This window comes from Leucoraja erinacea, chromosome 5 (genome assembly GCF_028641065.1).
Source record: "Leucoraja erinacea ecotype New England chromosome 5, Leri_hhj_1, whole genome shotgun sequence".
Classification (NCBI taxonomy): Eukaryota; Metazoa; Chordata; class Chondrichthyes; order Rajiformes; family Rajidae; genus Leucoraja; species Leucoraja erinaceus.
The window spans coordinates 98,263,978-98,280,721 of record NC_073381.1 but is presented as its reverse complement, the minus strand read 5'-3'; the positions used below and the strand labels follow the sequence as shown (position 1 = coordinate 98,280,721).

General features: G+C 48.8%; 1 protein-coding gene across 1 annotated transcript in view; it reads right to left on the bottom strand.

Moving 5' to 3' along the window:
- Window positions 1–10,310: 10,310 nt before the first annotated feature.
- Window positions 10,311–16,744, bottom strand: part of daam2 (dishevelled associated activator of morphogenesis 2) — a 274,117-nt gene continuing 267,683 nt past the window's right edge. The window contains 1 exon segment of the mRNA XM_055636342.1: window positions 10,311–10,604. Within this exon segment, the coding sequence (XP_055492317.1) occupies window positions 10,389–10,604 (216 nt within the window). The 3' untranslated portion in view covers window positions 10,311–10,388.

Here is a 16,744-nt window from a genome sequence, read left to right as displayed (position 1 = left end):
TTCGGTTTTGTTTTATTGCATTGTAGATATTATTTTGAATAATGGAATACGGTTTTTTAATGACACAAATTAAATAAATAAATAAATAAATAAAACAAAGGCTTCTCTCGAGCCGCCGCCCTGTACTTCATCGAGACCTGGCTGTGCGAGTCGACCCCGGATGATGCGTTGCAACTGGCTGGCCTGTCGACGTGAAATGGAGGGAGCGGGGGAATCAGGAGGCGGTGGAATAGGCCACCAAGTCAAATTCCTTGTATGCACACATACATGTCAGATAAATGTATTCTGATTCTAATTCTGAAATGAACGAAAGATAACCTTCCAGCACACGACTAAATAAATGGGAACAGTCGTCGATATTGATGTGAAGGAGGAAATATTTATCTTTATTTTATTTTTTTAAAAAGCACAAAATATTACACACAGACCAGCTTTTTAGTACTGTACAGCATGTTTAATACATCGGTGGTATTTCTAGTGACGGAACTTACCTAAATGTATAAGGATATAGTTACCATTCTGCGTAATAGATTTTTTTACTGGGCATTCGCATTGTGACACATACACAGGTCAAAATATATATGCCAATTGACAATATTTAACAAAACGAGAAAGGTGTACTCTTAAATACAATTTTTTTTTTTCTCTTTCAAAAAAATATGATTTCTCAGTTATTTTTCGGTAATACTGTAGAAAAGTAGGAATTCTGAAGGCATCTTTGCAGATGCAATGCAAGAACACAGCCACACCGCCTTGCTCCAGCTTGCTCCCACCTCCATGTTAGTTAGGATGTTGTCGGGATGAAGAGGTAGGATTATGGACCGGATGGGGATTAGAGGTGTCATGACCATTCGCTGACTTCTGGTTTCATCGAGTGGGCCAGAGAAGAGAGGGGGTTGTGTGGGGGAGAGAGTGAACGGGCATTAACTTCAGCTCTTGCTAATGGTCTTTGGTGATGACATGGGGCAAATGGAACTTCCCAAAGACTGGCCGTCGCCCCTCTTGCCCCTACAGCCGCGACTTCAATTAAAATGGCTGCAAAGTTCCAAGAGAGGAAGGACAAAAAGAAAATGGTGGACACAGAGTGCTGGAGTAACTCAGCAGGTCAGGCAGCATCTCTGGGGAACATGGATAGGTGTGGACCCTTCTTCAGACCCTATTATTCCATGTTCTGAAACGCCACCTATGCATCGCCTCCAAAGATGCTGCCCGTCCCGCTGAGTTACTCCAGCACTTTGCGCCCTTTTGTGTGTTAACCAGCATCTGCAGTTTTTTTTGTTTCTGCAGTTTCTTCCCAGCTGTTATCGGGCAACTGAATCATCCTACCAACCACTGGAGAATGGTGCTGAACTACTATCTACCTCATTGGGGACCCTCGGACTATCTTCGATCGGACTTTAAGGGCCTGACCCACAGGTGATTTTTTAGGCAACTGTGATAGTCGTAGCAGGTCACCGAAAAACCGGTGACTGGACTAATGGGCCCATCCCACTTTGCCGATTCTTTGGGCGACTGCCGGTGACTACGACAATGGAATTCACTGAAGTTAGCACCGGCGGTAACTGGCGGCAACCTACGTCATCCTGTTGACAGCCTATGACAGCGCCTCCGTCAGGATATGACAAGGTACGACAAGCCCACGGTCACCGACTGTCGCCTAAAAGTTTTGAACATTTCAAAATCCAGCGGCGACCAGAAAGACGCTACGACTCTTTGGGCGACTGAGGAGACGACTCACGACCATACAGGCGGCACCCCGGCGACCATGTGGTGACAGCCCAGTCGCCTTTAGTTGTCTAAAAAAATCACCTCAGTGGGACAGGCCCTTCACTGGACTTTATCTTGCATTATACATCATTCACGTTATTCCCTTTATCATGTATCTGTACACTGTGGACGGCTCGATTGTAATCATGTATAGTCTTGCTGCTGACTGGAACAAAAATCTTTTCACTGTACCTCGGTACACGTGACAATAGACGGAATTGAAACACAATGCGGAGTTGGCACGCAAGTCCTTTTCAGAGATATGTTAAGGATTTTTAATAAAAGCCCGATATTAATAAATACTCAGCCCGGGGAAAAAAAAACGGAAGTGTTATTATCAGGATAATGGAGAAACCGAGAGCTCTCGACCTGTAGCTCTCATCCTGGGCGTTGCACAGTTTGGAAGGGTTTGGCAGGTAGCTGGGATGCCAAACATGTGAAACAACCGCCTACGAGGTGAGGCAGGGCTGAGGGAAACCCATTCCTTCTCGCTGCCTGTCCCGCAGAGTTACTCCAGCATTTTATGTCTATCTACAAAATTAATTGTGGTTCCTCAGCCAGAATACAGCACCTCATATTTCGCTTGGACAGCTTACAACACAGCGGTTTGATTTTAGATTTCTCTAACTTCATGTAACCCTTTCATTCTCTCCATCTCTCTTCATCCTAGTTCTCCGACTAGTTCCACTGTCCTCCAGATTAAATATTACAGATTATATACCTCGTTTGCATCATCCCCATGGGAAATAATGATACATTCTACATTTGTCTGCTTTGATCTCTTTTTACAATAGACAATAGGTGCTGGAGTAGGCCATTCGGCCCTTCGAGCCAGCACCGCCATTCAATGTGATCATGGCTGATCATCCCCAATCAGTACCCCGTTCCTACCTTCTCCCCATATCCCCTGACTCCGCTATCTTTAAGAGCCCTATCTAGCAATCGTCTGTCTTTTTTTATTTTTGTCTTGTTAAATGTATGTCTTGAGTTAGTTTTTATTATTTTTTTATAGTTGTGTATATGTGGGGGGTGGTGGGGGGGCTGTGGGGAGGAACCGTTTTAAATCTCTTCCCTGTGCGGGGACCCGACTATTCCCTGTCGGGTCTCGGATGTCGTTGGGCCTGACAGCGTGGAGCCGGCGGCAACCTCCGGCCGGGACTAACCTGAGGGCTCCAGTTGCAGAGCCTGCGGAACTGAGATCGCGGAGCTGGCCAACTTTGGAGCGGGAAGAGCTGTGGTGGCGTGCGGCTGCGACCCGACTTTGGAGTTCGGAGGCACCGGCCGCAGACCCGGTGGACGGGAACATCGGGAGCTCCAAGTCCCTGGTGGGAGACCACTTTTCCGAGCTCCGCAACGGCGACTTCTCCCACTGGAATCGCGGGTTTAAAGGACATGGAGCCGGGGCCTAACATCGCCCGGCGTGGCTTAAATGGCCTCAGGACTTACCATCGCCCGCCGGGGGCTTTAACATCAGAGCCCCAGTTCGCCTCGACACTGCAGTTGGACTGCTGGACCACGGGAGAAGGAACAAAGGGAAGAGATAAAGACTTTGCCTTCCATCACAGTGAGGAGATGTTGGAGACTCACTGTGATGGATGTTTATGTAAAATGTGTTAAGTGTGTGTCTTGGATTGTTTTGTAATGTCAAAAACTGTAGAAATTATATTTCGTTCAAACCAAGGTTTGAATGACAATAAATGCATTCTCTTCTATTCTAGCTCCCTCTTGAAAGCATCCAGAGAACCGGCCTCCACCGCCCTCTGAGGCAGAGAATTCCACACTCACAATTGAAAAAGTGTTTCCTCGTCTCCGTTCTAAATGGCTTACCACTTATTCTTAAACTGTGGCCCCTGGTTCTGGACTCCCCCAACATCGGGAACATGTGTCCTGCCTCTAGCGTGTCCAAACCCTTAATAATCTTTTTTCACTCCTTATCTCTAGTTTCCCTCTGCCCTGACTCTCAGCCAGAAGAAGACCCGAAACGTCGCCCATTCCTTCTGTCCAGAGATGCTGCCTGCCCCGCTGAGTTACTTCGGCATTTTGCACCTATCTTCAGTGACAACTCTCTCTCTCTCTCTCTCTCGCTCTCACCAAGAAAGGTAATGTCGCAAATTCAAGGGGATGACACTAACTGCAGGTATCGCTCCATACCAAACACTGACACAACTGTTTACCTCTGTTTTTCTATCGTCACGATCTAAATCCCTGGGACTCCCGCCACTGCAGTCTGTGTGGGACCACCTTCATCAGAGGGACTACAATGGTTCACGAAGGCAGCTCCTCACCGGTTTCTTAAGGATCATTGAGGGTTTAGAGACACAGCATGGAAACAGGCCCTCCGGCCCACCGAGTCCACACCGACCATCGATCGCCTGGTCGTACTAGTTCTATGATATCCCGCTACAATTGACCTACAAACTTCGCACGTCTACGGGATGTGGGAGGAAACCGGAGCACCCGGAGGAAACCCACGTGGGTCACAGGGAGAACGTGCAAACTCCACACAGACAGCACCCAAGGCCGGGATCGAACCCGGGTGGCTGGCGTTGAGAGGCAACGGCACTACCCGCTGCACCAAGGTGTCGACCCTAGGGATTGGTAATAAATGCCAACCTTGCCCAGATCCTGAAAAATTAATAAATATACATTTTTTTAATATCTAATGTCCCAAGTTTGTCTCAACCACACTGTGGATAGACCCTCCATGCTGACCGATCTACCTCTCTGCGTGCTCACTTCTGTCAAGGGTAATTAGGAGCAGGTATCTGAAGCTAAACCTTGCCCCGTGCAGACCGAGGCTTGTGTATTCTACCTCAGGTTCATGGTTCCATGGATCGGAACAGGTTCAGATCATAAGTAATAGGAGCACAATTAGGCCATTCGGCCCATCAGGTCTACTCTGCCATTCCATCATGGCTGATCTACCTCACCCTCCTAACTCCATTCTCCTGCCTTCTCCCCATAACCCCTGACACCCGCACTAATCAAGAATCTATCTATCTCTTCCATAAAAATATCCACTGACTTGGCCTCCACAGCCTTATGTGGCAAAGAATTCCACAGATTCGCCACCCTCTGAGAAATAAATGTATCCTCCTCTCTTTCCTAAAAGAACGTCCTTTAATTCTGAGGCGATGACCTTTAGTCCTAGACTCTCCCACTAGTGGAAACATCCTCCCCACATCCACTCTATGCAAGAGGTTAGAGTGATATGGGTTGGATGCAAGCAAATAAGAGTGATACAGTGTGGAAACAGGCCCTTCGGCCCAACTTGCCCATGCCGACCGACATGCCGCATCTTCCACCTGCCTGCGTTTGGCCCATATCCCTATAAACCTATTCTAAATTATGTAGTTGTCTAAATGTTTCTTAAATGATGTGACATCACCTGTCTTAGCTATCTCGTCCGGCAGCTCGTTCCATATATCTATCGCCCTTTGTGTACAAAGTTGCCCCTCAAGTTCCTATTAGATCTTTCCCCCTCCCTCACCTTAAATCAATGTCCTCTGATTCTTGATTTCTCTGAGTAAAAGACTGTGTGTTTACCCTTGGCGTTTACACTAGGCCAATACAGAAATGGGGATAGGTTAGATGGGGTATCTTGGTCGGCATGGTCCAGTAGGGCCGAATAGCCTTTTCCATGCTGTATGATTCTATGACAAGACCGGCAACTCTTGCCCGGATTTTCTCGGATTAAAGTTACACGAACAATAGATAATAGGTGCAGGAGGAGGCCATTCGGCCCTTTGAGCCAGCACCGGCATTCATTGTGATGATGACTGATCATCCACAATCTGTACCCTGTTCCTTCCTTCCCCCCATATCCCTTGACTCCGCTATCTTTAAAACCCCATCTTCAAGGTTCAAGGTTCAAGGTTCAAGGTTCACATTTATCTTTCTCATGCACCAATTAAGGTACAGTGAAATGAGTGACCATGCAGCCATACTCTGGCTCTAGAGTTGCTGCCTTACAGCGCCAGAGAGCCTGGTTCGATCCTGACTACGGGTGCTGTGTGCTCAGAGCTTGCACTATAACCGCGTGGGTTTTCTCCGGGTGCTCCGGTTTCCTCCCGCACTCCAAAAGACGTACTGGTTTGTAGGCTAATTGGCTTCGGTAAAAATTGGGCGTCTGCCCCTAGTGTGTGTAGGGTAGAGCTAGAGTAGGGGGTGATCACTGGTCGGCGTGGACTCGGTGGGTCGAAGGGCCTGTTCCCGGGCTGCACCTCTGAAGTCTAAAGAATTTAAATGTAGGCCTTTAAATAAATATGGATTTTTTAAATACCCAGCACCTACAATGGTGACCTTGGGAATCTTTCAATGTAACTGGAAAACAATATCTGTTGGCTTTTATACCCAGTCAGGCCCCTGTATGAATCCGGGCCTGTTGAGAGGTTTGTGGATGTCGCAGTCAACAAAGCAGGTGTAATCCCGCAGGAAGGGTCTCGGCCCGAAACGTCACTCATTCCTTCTCTCCAAAGATGCTGCTTGTCCCGGTGAGTTACTCCAGGTGTCTACCAGTGATCTCCCAAGACTGAATTGCCCTCAGCTCCAGTCATCTTTGCCTCTCACTCAATCCCTGGAGTTCCATTCAGGATGCATGCAATGTCCTCCGCAGCTTTCAAAAATATACACGGGAGTCTCTGGTGAACACAATCTGCAGAAACAATCATCTTTTCTGTTGGATCCTAGGAGGATTAACGAGCCTCTGCTCATTAAAAATGCCTCTAATCCTAGCCGGGAGCCCGAGATGACAAATAGTTTTTTGCCGAGACATGAATGATGCTTTGTCAACACATGTACCTGGGTGCAGTGAAATGTGTGGGAAGGAACCGCAGGTGCTTGTTTACACAGAACATAGGCATAAAATGCTGGAGTAACTCAGCGGGTCAGGCAGCATCTCTCGAGAAAAGGAATAGGTGACGTTTCAGGTCGAGACCCTTCTTCAGACTGGTCCGCCTGGTTTTGGCTTCGACACTCTTGGGTGGCATGGTGGCACAGCGGTAGAGTTGCTGCCTCACAGCGCCGGAGACCCGGGTTCCATCACGACTACGGGTGCTGTCTGTACGGAGTTTGCCCGTTCTCCCCGTGAACTGTGTGCTTTTTCCCCGGGTGACAATAGCCAATAGGCGCAGGAGTAGACCATTCGGCCCTTCGAGCCAGCAGCGCCATTCATGGCTGATCATCCCCAATCAGTACCCCGTTCCTGCCTTCTCCCCATATCCCCTGACTCCGCTATTTTTAAGAGCCCTATCTAGCACTCTCTTGAAAGCATCCAGAGAACCTGCCTCCACCGCCCTCTGAGGCAGAGAATTCCACAGACTCACCACTCTCTGTGAGAAAAAATGTTTTCTTGTCTCTGTTCTAAATGGCTTACCCCTTATTCTTAAACTGTGGCCCCTGGTTCAGGACTCCCCCAATATCGGGAACATGTTTCCTGTCTCTAGCATGTCCAAGCCCTTAACAATCTAATATGTTTCAATGAGATCTCCTCTCATCTTCTAAACTCCAGAGTGTACAAGCCCAGCTGCTCCATTCTCTCAGCATATGACAGTCCCGCCATCCCGGGAATTAACCTTGTAAGCCTACGCTGCACTCAGTCAATAGCAAAAATGTCCTTCCTCAAATTAGGGGACCAAAACTGCACACAATACTCCAGGTGTGGTCTCACTGGGGCTCTGTACAACTGCAGAAGGACCTCTTTGCTCCTATACTCGATTCCTCTTGTTATAAAGGCCAACATGCCATTTACTTTCTTCACTGCCTGCTGTACCTGCATGCTTACTTTCATAGACTGATGAACAAGTACAAGGGGGCTCTGGTTTCCTCCCACACTCGGGTTTGTAGGCTAATTGACTTTGGTAAAATTGTCCCTGGTGTGTGAAGGATTGCGTTAGTGCGCGCTGCATCTCTGAACTAAAGTCCTAACTACGGCTTGTTGCAGCTCATGGCATTCTCCACTTCCAGGACTGACCTATAGCATGGAGGTGCGGAAAAAATTATTTTTCCGCAGAGGGTGGTGAATCCGTGGAATTCATTGGCACAGACAGACACAAACACTGCCCAGTCCATCATCGGCTCTGACCTCCCCACCATCGAGGGGATCGATCGCAGTCGCTGCCTCAAAATGGCAGCCAACATCATCAAGGACCCACACCATCCTGGGTACTCACTCATCTCCCCGCTGCCTTCAGGTAGAAGGTACAGGAGCCTGAAATCTGCAACATCCAGGTTCAGGAATAGCTACTTCCCCACAGCCATCAGGCTATTAAACACAACTTCAAACAAACTCTGAACTATAACAGCCTATTGCACTTTATCTGTTTATTGATGTGTGTATATATATATATATATATATTCTATGGTATATGGACACACTATTCTGTTCTACATTTATGCCTACAATACTGTTGTGCTGCAGCAAGCAAGAATTTCATTGTAGGTACACAAAAAAGCTGGAGAAACTCAGCGGGTGCAGCAGCATCTATGGAGCGAAGGAAATAGGCAACGTTTCGGGCCGAAACCCTTCTTCAGTTCTGAGCCCACCTGAAGAAGGGTTTCGGCCAGAAACGTTGCCTATTTCCTTCGCTCCTTAGATGCTGCTGCACCCGCTGAGTTTCTCCAGCACTTTTGTCTACCTTCGATTTCCCAGCATCTGCAGTTCCTTCTTAAACAAAGAATTTCATTGTCCTATCTGGGACACACGACAATAAACCCTCTTGACTTGACTTGACGTGGAGACCAAGTCAATGGGTATTTTTAAGGCGGAGATTCACAGATTCTTGATTAGTACGGGTGTCAGGGGTTATGGGGAGCAGGCAGGAGAATGGGGTTGAGAGGGAGAGTTAGATCGTCCATGATCGGATGGCCGAATGGCCTAATCCTGCCGCTTGATGACTTAAGAACGTGAACGCATCGGCCACGATCGAACGGCGGAGCAGACTCAATGGGCCGAATGGCCAGATTGTGCTCCCCATGTCTTAGTGGTCTGATGGACGGGGTTGAGGGGAGCGGAGCAAAGGGTCGGTGGAGCAGCTGGGAACAAAGCGGTCAACCAGAAGACATGAAAGATCAGAACATGCATTTCTTGGTCGCATTAGCTGCGACGAGTCCACACCTCAAAAGGACCAGCTGGCTCCTTTTAACAAAGTAAAATTTTAACATTATATATATATATATGTACATATAAAGCTTAAAAAATAATCATTATTGCACAGTATAGGTCCAATACCTGTGGCTCCCTATTTGTGGTGACGTTTGTACAGGTGGATTAGACCCACTGACTGCATTTAATACTGTTCTTTGTTTTTGCATTGTACCTTTGTCCACAGACAGGTTTTCCATCTCAATCTTGCTTGCTGCAGGATGTCCCATAATGTTCATCACCTTCTCCGTAATGCCCCCACTGCCCTCCCGGGGGCAGTCGGAAGCAACAAGGGAGGAGGAGAGGGCGGAGAGAGGAAGATGGGGTGGGTTTACGGGGCCAGAGGGGGGGGCTCCCAGACTAAGCACCCACACAAAGCAATACCATGGCGAGCAACATGTGTAAGAGTCATATCAGTGAGAGTCACGGAACTGACCCCCCCCCCCGCCCCCCTCCCTCAGTCACTCCCAGAGTCCGCACTCTCCCCCCACCCAGGGGGGGGGGGGCAGCGGGGGGAACAGAGGGGTCAACACAAAGACATTCTGAACTGCCCTGCCCATGCCCTGCGACGAGTCCAGCGGCTGGAGGGACCAGGGGGAAGAGACACAGCGGTAGTGTTGTGTGTTGTGTGTGTGTGTGTGTGTGCGAAGCTTGTGTGTGTGTGTGTGTGTGCACGAGTGTGTGTGAGTGTGTGTGAGTGTGTGTGTATATATATATATGTGTGTGTGTGTGTGCATTTAATGTGTGTGTGTGTATATACCTGTGTGTGTGTGTGTGTGTGCGGTGTGTGTGAGTCAATCTGTGTGTGTGTGTGTAGGTGTGTCCCATAATGTGTGTCACCTTCTGTGTGTGTGTGTGTGTGTGTGTGTGGAAGAACAAGTGTGAGTGAGCGAGTGTGCGAAAGGAGTGTGGGGTGTGTGTGTGTGGGCCAGAGTGCGTGGGTGTGTGACTGTGTGTGTGAGCGTGCGCATGGCGAGTGTGTGTGTGTGTGTCATGTGTGTGAGTCACGGAACTGTGTGTGTCAGTGTTGCGAGTGTGTGTGTGAGTGAGTACTCTCCCCACCCAGTGGGAGTGTTGCGAGTGTGTGTGTGTGTGTGTGTGTGTGTGTGTGTGTGTGTGTGTGTGTGTGTGTGTGTGTGTGTGTGTGTGTGTGTGTGTGTGTGTGTGTGTGTGTGTGTGTGTGTGTGTGTGTGTGTGAGTGAGTGTGTGTGTGTGTGTGTGTGAGTGAGTGTGTGTGTGTGTGAGTGAATGTGTGAGTGTGTGTGTGTGTGTGAGTGTGTGTGTGTGAGTATGTGTGTGTGAGTGAGTGTGAGCGTGTGTGAGTATGTGAGTGTGTGTGTGTGAGTGTGTGTGTGTGTGTGTGTGTGTGTCAGTGTGTGTGCGAGCGTGTGTGTGTGTGAGTGTGTGTGTGTGTGTGAGTACGTGTGTGTCAGTGTTGCGAGTGTGTGTGTGTGTGTGTGAGTGTGTGTGGTGACACAGCTCAGTAGTTCAGCTTGCTGACAGCTCTCTCCCTACTGTTCTCCAGCAGCTGGCTGCCCGAGCGTTTGCGGCTGCGTTTCAGCTTGGACAGGTCCTTGTCGAACACTTCCCCGGAGCGCAGCGCCGACACCAGGTCATCGAACTCGCCCACCTCCTCCGACACGCTGCCCGCCCGAGACTTCTTCAGCCTGCGCTCCTTCTCCCGCTGCTCCTTCAGCTAGGGGTAGACAGACACGGGGAGAGGGTCAAACACAGGCGGGGAACAGTGCAAACGCACACACAGTGTGTGCAGGCAGTGCCCGGCTCAGGAGCTCAACTCATCTCAAATGATAGATACCTGGGCCTGATTACAGACTGCGGATCAGGGGGTTTATATGTAGAATTAATATGTAATTTTAATTTTAATTCCGCCGTTGGGGTGGCACGGTGGCGCAGTGGTAGAGTTGCTGCCTCACAGCGCCTGGGATCCGGGTTCCATCCCACCTACGGGTGCTGTCAATACAGAGTTTGCACGTTCTCCCCATGACCGCGTGGGTTTTCTCTGGGTGCCCCGGTTTCCTCCCACACTCCAAAGACATACAGGTTTGTAGGTTTGGTGTAAGTGTAAATTGTGTAGGATAGTGTTAGTGTGCGGGGATCACTGGCCGGCGTGACCCGGTTGGTCGAAGGGCCTGTTTCCGAGCGGCATCACTAAACTAAACTAAACTAAACTAAACTAAACTAAACTAAACTAAACTAAACGAGTGTTTAGGAACCCGAGGGGTAACGTTTACACACAAAGGGTGGTGGGTGTATGGAACGAGCTGCCGGAGGAGGTAGTTGGGGCTGGGGCTAACACAGTGTTTAAAAAACTGTTGGACAGGTACATGGATAGGACAGGTTTAGAGGGATATGGATTGAACGCAGGCAGGTGGGACTAGTGTAGCTGGGCTATGTTGGCCGGTGTGGGCAAGTTGGGCCGAAAGGCCTGTTTCCACACTGCATGACTCTATGTCTCAGTAGGAGGCCAATTCTCTGGTATTTTCTCCCATCCGATCATATTCAACCCCTTGTCATGAAGGCTATTTAAATTTCTTGCTGCTACCCACCCAGGAGACGAAGGGAAGGTGGGGGTCAGGTTAAAAGGTGGGGAGGGAGCAGGGATAAAAGTTGCCCTTGGAAGTCCAGTTGTGTGAAACAAAAACACGACCCACGTCGATTTTGATCCGGGCCGGAATGTCTGAACTTGTGAGGAGAAGGGAACCTCGCGATGATGTGGCTCCCAGCTGTTATCAGGCAACTGAATCATCCAACCACAACCAGAGAGCAGTGCTGAACTACTATCTACCTCATTGGTGACCCGCGGACTATCCTTGATCGGACTTTGCTGGCTTTATCTTGCACTGAACGTTATCCCGTTTATCATGTATCTGTACACTGTAAATGGCTCGATTGTAATCATGTGTTGTCTTTCCGCTGACTGGATAGCACGCAACAAAAGCTTTTCACTGCATGTCGACAATAGATCTAAACTGAAACTGGTTGCCCAAATAAAATCCAAAACGCGCGCGCGGGCAGTTCAAGGTTTCAACAGGGAGATAATTCTCCTGGATTCCCAGAGATTCCCAGCACAAGGAAGACTGGACAGAATGCCTGTTGTTAAAGGAGCAGGCTGTTCCCACACTTTGCAGGAATGCTGAGACCCTGGGAGTGAGCTGTTCACAGGAATCCTGCGGGAATGAGGTACAAGCTGCAATACTCAATCCTTTCTGCAACCCGTCCCATGGACATTGATTCACAATTTGGAATGTGGGACAGCACATGCTCATAAAGTGTCAAGTCATAGGAGCAGATTTAGGCCATTCGGCCCATCAGGAGTATTGCGTACAGTTTAGGACATCCTTGTGATTGAGGCAGTGCAGCGTAGGTTAACGAGATTGATCCCTGGGATGGCGGGATGAGGAAAGATTGAAAAGACTAAGTTTGTATTCACTGGAGTTTAGAAGAATGAGGGGGGATCTTATAGAAACATATAAAATAATTTAAAAAAGAAAAAGAAAAATGTTTTAAAAAGGTCTACTCCGCCATTCAATCGTGGCTGTTCTATCTCTCTCTCCTAACCCCATTCTCTTGCCTTCTCCCCATAACCCCTGACACCCATACTATCTATCTCTGCCTTAAAAATATCCACTGACGTGGCCTCCACAGCCTTCTGTGGCAATGAATTCCACAGATTCACCACCCTCTGACTAAAGAAATTCATCTTCATCTCATTCCGAAAAGAATGTCCTTTAATTCTGCGGCTACGACTAGTCCTACACTCTCCCTCCAGTTTTTACTGTCTCCGCCCACATTTTATCTTTGACCCTCCCCTGACATCAGTCTGAAGAAGGGTCTCGACCCGAAACGTCGCCAATTCCTTCTCTTCATAGATGCTGCCTGTCCCGTTGAGTTACTCCAGCATTTTGTGTCCGAGAATCTTCCACTAGTGGAAACATCCTCTCCACATCCACTCTATCAAAGCTGTTCACTATGCTGGTTGATACCTCCAGATTTAGGGACAGTTTCTTCTCAGCTCCTATCATTTTGGATCAGCTGGATATTTTTAAGGTGGAGAATAACAGGTTGTTGATTAGTACAGGCCGTCAAAGGTTATGGGGAGAAGGGCAGGAGAATGGGGTTGAGAGGGAGAGATAGATCAGCCGTGATTGAATGGTGGGGTAGACTTGATGGGCCGAATGGCCTAATTCTGCTCCTGGAACTTATGGACATACCAAGGATAGAAGCAAAGTGCTGGAGTGACTCACCGAGTCAGGCAGCATCTCTGGAGTAAACGGATAAGTGACGTATGGGGTTGAGACCCTAGTTTCAGTCTGAAGAACTGAGTCCCGACCTGCAAGACTCTGCATTCACCCAATCTATTCCCCTCATGCTTTTATAGACCTCTGTAAGATCACCACTCAGTCTCCTGCGCTCCAAGGAATAGAGTCCCTCCCCTCCCCTACTTCTCCCTATAGCTCAGGCCCTCCAGTCTTGGCAACATCCTCATAAATCTCCTCTGCACCATTTTCAGCTTGATGGCATTTTTTACATAGCTGGATGACCAAAACTCATAAGACGTTGGTGAGACCGCGTTTAGAGTATTGTGTTCAGTTCTGGGCACCATGTTATAGGAGAGACATTGCCAAGCTTGGAAGGGTTCAGAAAAGATTTACGAGGAAGTTGCCAGGACTAGAGGGTGTGAGCTATATGGAGAGGTTGAGTAGGCTGGGTCTCTTTTCCATGGAACGCAGGAGGATGAGGGGGAACTCTTACAGAGGTTAAAAAAATCATCAGAGGAATAGATCGGGTAGATCTTTTACCCAGAGTAGAGGAATCGAGGACCAGAGGTCATAGGTTCACTGCGAAGGGGAAAAGATGTAATAGGAATCCGAGGGGTAATTTTTCACACAGGGTGGTGGGTGTATGGAACAAACTGCTTGCAGGAGGTAGTTGAGGCTGGGACTATCCCATCATTTATGAAACAGTTGGACAGGTACACGGATTGGACAGGTTTGGTGGGATACGGACCAAGTGCAGGCAAGTGGGACTAGTGTAGCTGGGACATTGTTGGTCGGTGTGGGCAAGTTGGGCCGAAGGGCCTGGTTCCACACTGTGTCACTCTATGACTGTACTCAAATGCAGCCTCACCAACGTCTTGTACAACTGTGGCAAAACATGCTAACGTCCATACTCAATAACCTGGTGAACATTTTCTGCAACATGTCCCAAACCACCACCTACTTCCTACCTCAACTACCTCCTCTGGCCACTCATTCCATACACCCACCACCCTCTGAATGTCGTTGACATTTCTACCCTGGGAAAAAGGTTCTGACTGTCTACCCTATCCATACCTCTCATCATATGACATACTTTCATCAGATCTCTGATTGAAGGTCAATCTACTAAATCAGCCATGACCACATTGAATTGTGGTACTGGCTGGAAGGGCCGAATGGCCTACTCCTGCACCTATTGTCTATAAAAGCCTTCTTTCCCACCCAATCTACCTGTGATGTCATTCCCAGGAACAATGTACCTGCACTTGCTTAGAAGGCTCAGGAAGTTCGGCATGGCCCCAACAACTCTCTCCAACTTCTACAGAAAGCATTTTATCGGGATGCATCACAGCACGGTTTTGGAACAGCTCCATCCAAGACCGCAAGGAATTGCAGCGAATTGTGGACGTAGCCCAGACCATCACACAAACCAACCTCCCTTCCATTGACTCCATCTACACCTCACGCTGCCTCGGCAAGGCCAGCAGCATAACCAAGGACCCGTTGCACCCTGGTCACTCCCTCTTCTCCCCTCTCCAATCGGGGAAAAAGGTACAGAAGTGTGAAAACGCACACACCTCCAGATTCAGGGACAGTTTCTTCCCAGCTGTTATCAGGCAACTGAATCATCCTACCACAACCAGAGAGCAGTGCTGAACTACTATCTACCTCATTGGTGACCCTCGGACTATCCTTGACCGGACTTTGCAGGCTTTACCTTGTACTGAACGTTATTCCCTTATCTGTACACTGTAAATGGCTCGATTGTCATCGTGTATAGTCTTTCTCATGACTGGTTAGCACGCAACAAAAGCTTTTCACTGTACCTCGGTACACGTGACAATAAACTACACTGAACTGAACTGAACAGAGCGGCATGGTGACGCAGCTGGTAGAGCCACTGCCTCACACTGCCGGAGAACCCGGGAAAAATCCGGGAACAATCTCCTTGGAAAAGCTCCCAGGTGCAAAATCAGACCACGGACTGTTCTCGGGAGACTTTGGATGGCTGCCGATCGAATTTAAAAGTATTAATGAAACGGATTCCCCCCTCCTCCTCGGCTGCTTTCAGTCACGGGACACATGGTACAAATTTCCCAGGCAGGGTTATGAGAGCGGGATTTTCTCATAATTGGAATTTTTAGAAAAACATTTGGGGAATGTTTCAGGAGGAAGGGATGTGTCAACGGGTTGTCACGTGTCCTGTTGGGATTGTGGTTGTGTGCAGCCCACGTGAACACCATTTAGATATAGAATTACTGCCTGTTGGAATATTTAACCAGAGGCTTTTCCCGAAGGATCCGGTGATGGATCAGAGAAATGGGAAAACCACAACTACAGGTTTGGAACCACAAAGGGCTTCGGCAACGCAAGCATTCCTGCTGTTACATTAGGACGTGGATACAGCTCAGGGGAACGGCGTGGATTTAGCTTCAATACAGGCCCTTAGAGCCTCTGCCAGCCAGCGATCACCCATTCACACTAGTTCCATGTTGTCTATTCTCATCCACTCCCTACACACTTTTACTGTGGGCCCATTAAACCTACAAGACCCGCACGTCCTTTGGGATGTGGGAGGAAACCGGAGCACCCGGAGGAAACCCATGTGGTCACAGGGAGAACGTGCAAACTCCCCCCTGTGGTCAGGATGGTCTCTGGCGCTGTGAGGCAGTAACTCTACCAGCTGAGCCCCTGTGCCACCCCAAAGGAAGGCGGCCATTCAAACGTGCGGTCACGGTGGCGCAGCGGTAGAGTCGCTGCCTCACAGCGAATGCAGCACCAGAGACCTGGGTTCGATCCCGGCCACGGGCGCTGTCTGTACGGAGTTCGTACGTTCTCCCCGTGACCTGCGTGTGTTTTCTCCGAGATCTTCGGTTTCCTCCCGCACTCCAAAGACGTACAGGTTTGTAGGTTAATTGGATTGGTAAATGTAAAAATTGTTCCTAGTGTGTGTAGGATAGTGTTCATGTGCGGGGATCGCTGGTCGGCACGGAACCGGTGGGCCGAAGGGCCTGTTTCCGCGCTGTATCTCTAAACTAAACTAAACTAAACTAAACTAAACTAAACTAAACTATACCCATCGGTTCAGTGCTGGAACCCAGAACAACCTCATGAATAACAACAACCCAGGAACTCTGTCCAGGAGGTCTTTAACAATCCAGGAAGCAACACTATATTGGGGCAGCACAGAGGCACAGCTGGTAGTGCTGCTGCCTTCCAGCTCCACAGTTATATGGTTATATTTATGGTACGAGTGCAGGCAGGTGGGACTAAGGGGAAAAAAATTTGTTCGGCATGGACTTGTAGGGCCGAGATGGCCTGTTTCCGTGCTGTAATTGTTATATGGTTATATGGTTATATGGTTATACCTGGCCCTGACGCCATGACATTGGATGCTGTCCGTGAGGAGTTTGCAGGTTCGCTCCGTGAATTGGGTTTGTGTGAGGGGTTCCCTCCGGGTGCACCGGATTCCTCCCACATCCCATAGACGTGCGGGGTTGTAGGTTAATCGGCCCTCTGTAACTTCCGGGAGTGTCGGGAGTGGATGAGAAAGTGG